This window comes from Cyprinodon variegatus, unplaced genomic scaffold (assembly GCF_000732505.1).
Source record: "Cyprinodon variegatus isolate N-32 unplaced genomic scaffold, C_variegatus-1.0 Scaffold247, whole genome shotgun sequence".
NCBI lineage: Eukaryota > Metazoa > Chordata > Actinopteri > Cyprinodontiformes > Cyprinodontidae > Cyprinodon > Cyprinodon variegatus.
The window spans coordinates 667,803-670,150 of NW_015150700.1; the positions used below are offsets into that span (position 1 = coordinate 667,803).

A 2,348-nucleotide genomic window follows, 5' to 3' on the forward strand; every position below is an offset into this window, starting at 1 on the left:
GATATTTTTTGAACTTTTATGGAATCTCTGCATTTAACCCACCCCCTTAGGAATGCATTCTGGGAGCCATAGTGACAGTCTGTGGGATCAGTTTTGAACTCACAACCTCAGGATTTAAATCTCTATTCCCTAACCACTAGTCCACCACTCCCCAGTAAGAAATTACCTCTGCATTGACCCAATCATCCTGGGGAGCAGTGGGCTGCCATCATTGGGCATCCAGGGAGCAGTGTGGGGTTCTTGTTCAGAGACCCAGAGTGGCAGTCTGTGGGAGTGGGGCTCGAACTCAGAACCCCAGGATTCAAGGCTCTATGCCTTTACCACTAGGCCGCCACTCCCCACTTTAGGTTGATTTATACCTAGAAACCAGGTCGTCTGCGTCGCACTGAACGCATGTGCCCCCGCCCCTTCCGCAGACACTCTGGTGCACCTCTCCAAAATTGTAGGTGACCGCAGACAGGAGGCCTCTGATTGGTCAAATCTCCATCCGCTCTACACTATACGTATTTCCTGTTTGGTACCTTACCGGCTTGTTTTGTTTGTATGATCGCCATTGTGGAAAACGACTTGTGAAGATGGACCAACTTGAAGAGCGAGGCGCACAGATCCCTGCTGTTTTTGGCCCTCATGTCCCTCCATTGTCGCACAAATTTCCTCACCGCCTCGGCCGTATCAAGACCCACAGCTCCTTCCTGATTGCGTCCTCTTGCGTTGTTGCATGATATATTATAGCCCAGATCACGCTTCAATATTGGGCATAAATCTAAAAAATCTTCGACACACCACTGAGGGAGGATAATCAGCCTTTAACAGCCGGTTATGTAAACATAAAACCAGAAAAGCAGCATCTACAACTAAGCTTCAACCTAAAAAGGGGAAACAAAGAGCAAAATAAAACTCCATATTCTAAAGGTCCTGCAAAAAAAAAGGTAGAAAACTAAACAAGCAGCATGAAAAGTCTAAGATATGATAAACTCTGAAGCCCTGAGGGAAAACTAGGAAGGAATGGTCGAGTTTGGAAGAATCTTTTTGCACCATGTTTCATGAAACGTGTACTTATACTGGCTTTTGTGTAGGATGTGTTTTTCTTTTTAATCGTACTTATAAAGTGAGGACCTGAGTGTAAAATCAGGACCCTTATTTTGGTCCTGATAATTTGTGTGGGCTATGGCTTCTGTTGAGGCGTAAAGATGTGTATTCCCTTCAGGTTCAGGGTTCCGCCTTAGAAAGGGCTAAAGATAAATGGAAGTTAAAACACCTTCAGTCAGGATGTGTTTGTGCTTTCATTCACATCCAGCTTCAGTTAGCATATAGAGAGACTATCCAATCATCCAGCTCCTGCAGAACATTTGAATCATTTTAACCTAATCAGCTCCTTGGAAAATCAAACCAACGGTGGCCGACATGCACAAACATAAAGCAAACAACTAAAAGCTGCAAATCTGCTATGTTTTGTTGCAAGTTTGGATTGTATTTTCTTTTCTTAACCCTATAATGCCAAACGTATCGTATTTGATACATACGGTTTCTGAAATGTTTTGCATCTGACACCTTTTGCATAATTTAATGGTAAAAACTGCTCAAAATTATTAATATCAAAAATTTATTTCTGTTTTTTCTTTTTACATATTTTGTTAAAAGGCCAAATAAGGACTTCAAACCAAAAAAAAGTAATTTTCTGTTTTGTTTAATTCTTGGATCGGGCTTTAAAGGGTTAAATAGCGTGCATCATTCATGTGTTTGCAGCACGTTTGCACCTGTAAGCCTGTATCTGCAGATCAACCAAACAACATCCAAACTGGACCATTCCTTCAGAGTCTGACACTACAGGCTAAAGCTACATGTTACCTGAATATCACTGCAGACATGCATGTTTGAAAGAAGACACAAATATAGGAAAAATGCTGAAACTGGCTGAGATATTGTGATTTATTATTTTTTTAATAGCATACAGTATATGTTCCTACTAGACAACAGGTGTTAGAATTCCCCTCAGTGGGGTTTTGGTTCTTATACCTTTAACATATCCGTCCCAATGTTTCCGATACATCAGGTCCATGTAGACGTCTGCGCAGAGCTCTGGGTTGCAGCTGCCGAGCCCACCGAAGACTTTGTACTCATAAAGTCCAGTTTCCTGCAAACAAAAGCATTAAAGTTCTGTCTTCCAAATGCCACACCCATAACTGTGAACAACTGCTAGGACTTCAGAATTCTGCCAAAGGTTCAGACGACAACAGATGAAAAATACTCATACAAAAGGTTTCATTTAAAACACAAACACGGAAACTACTCTCTCCATGTGCATTTTGAACATTTTGTTTGTGCCTGTACATTATGGTATCATTTTT

General features: G+C 41.5%; 1 protein-coding gene across 1 annotated transcript in view; it reads right to left on the bottom strand.

Annotated features, from left to right (window-relative positions):
• The window catches only part of pctp (phosphatidylcholine transfer protein), a 24,432-nt gene that overhangs the window by 12,940 nt on the left and 9,144 nt on the right, over positions 1 to 2,348 (bottom strand). The window contains exon 2 of the mRNA XM_015382027.1: positions 2,017 to 2,134. Within this exon, the coding sequence (XP_015237513.1) occupies positions 2,017 to 2,134 (118 nt within the window). The remainder of the gene's footprint in view (positions 1 to 2,016; positions 2,135 to 2,348) is intronic.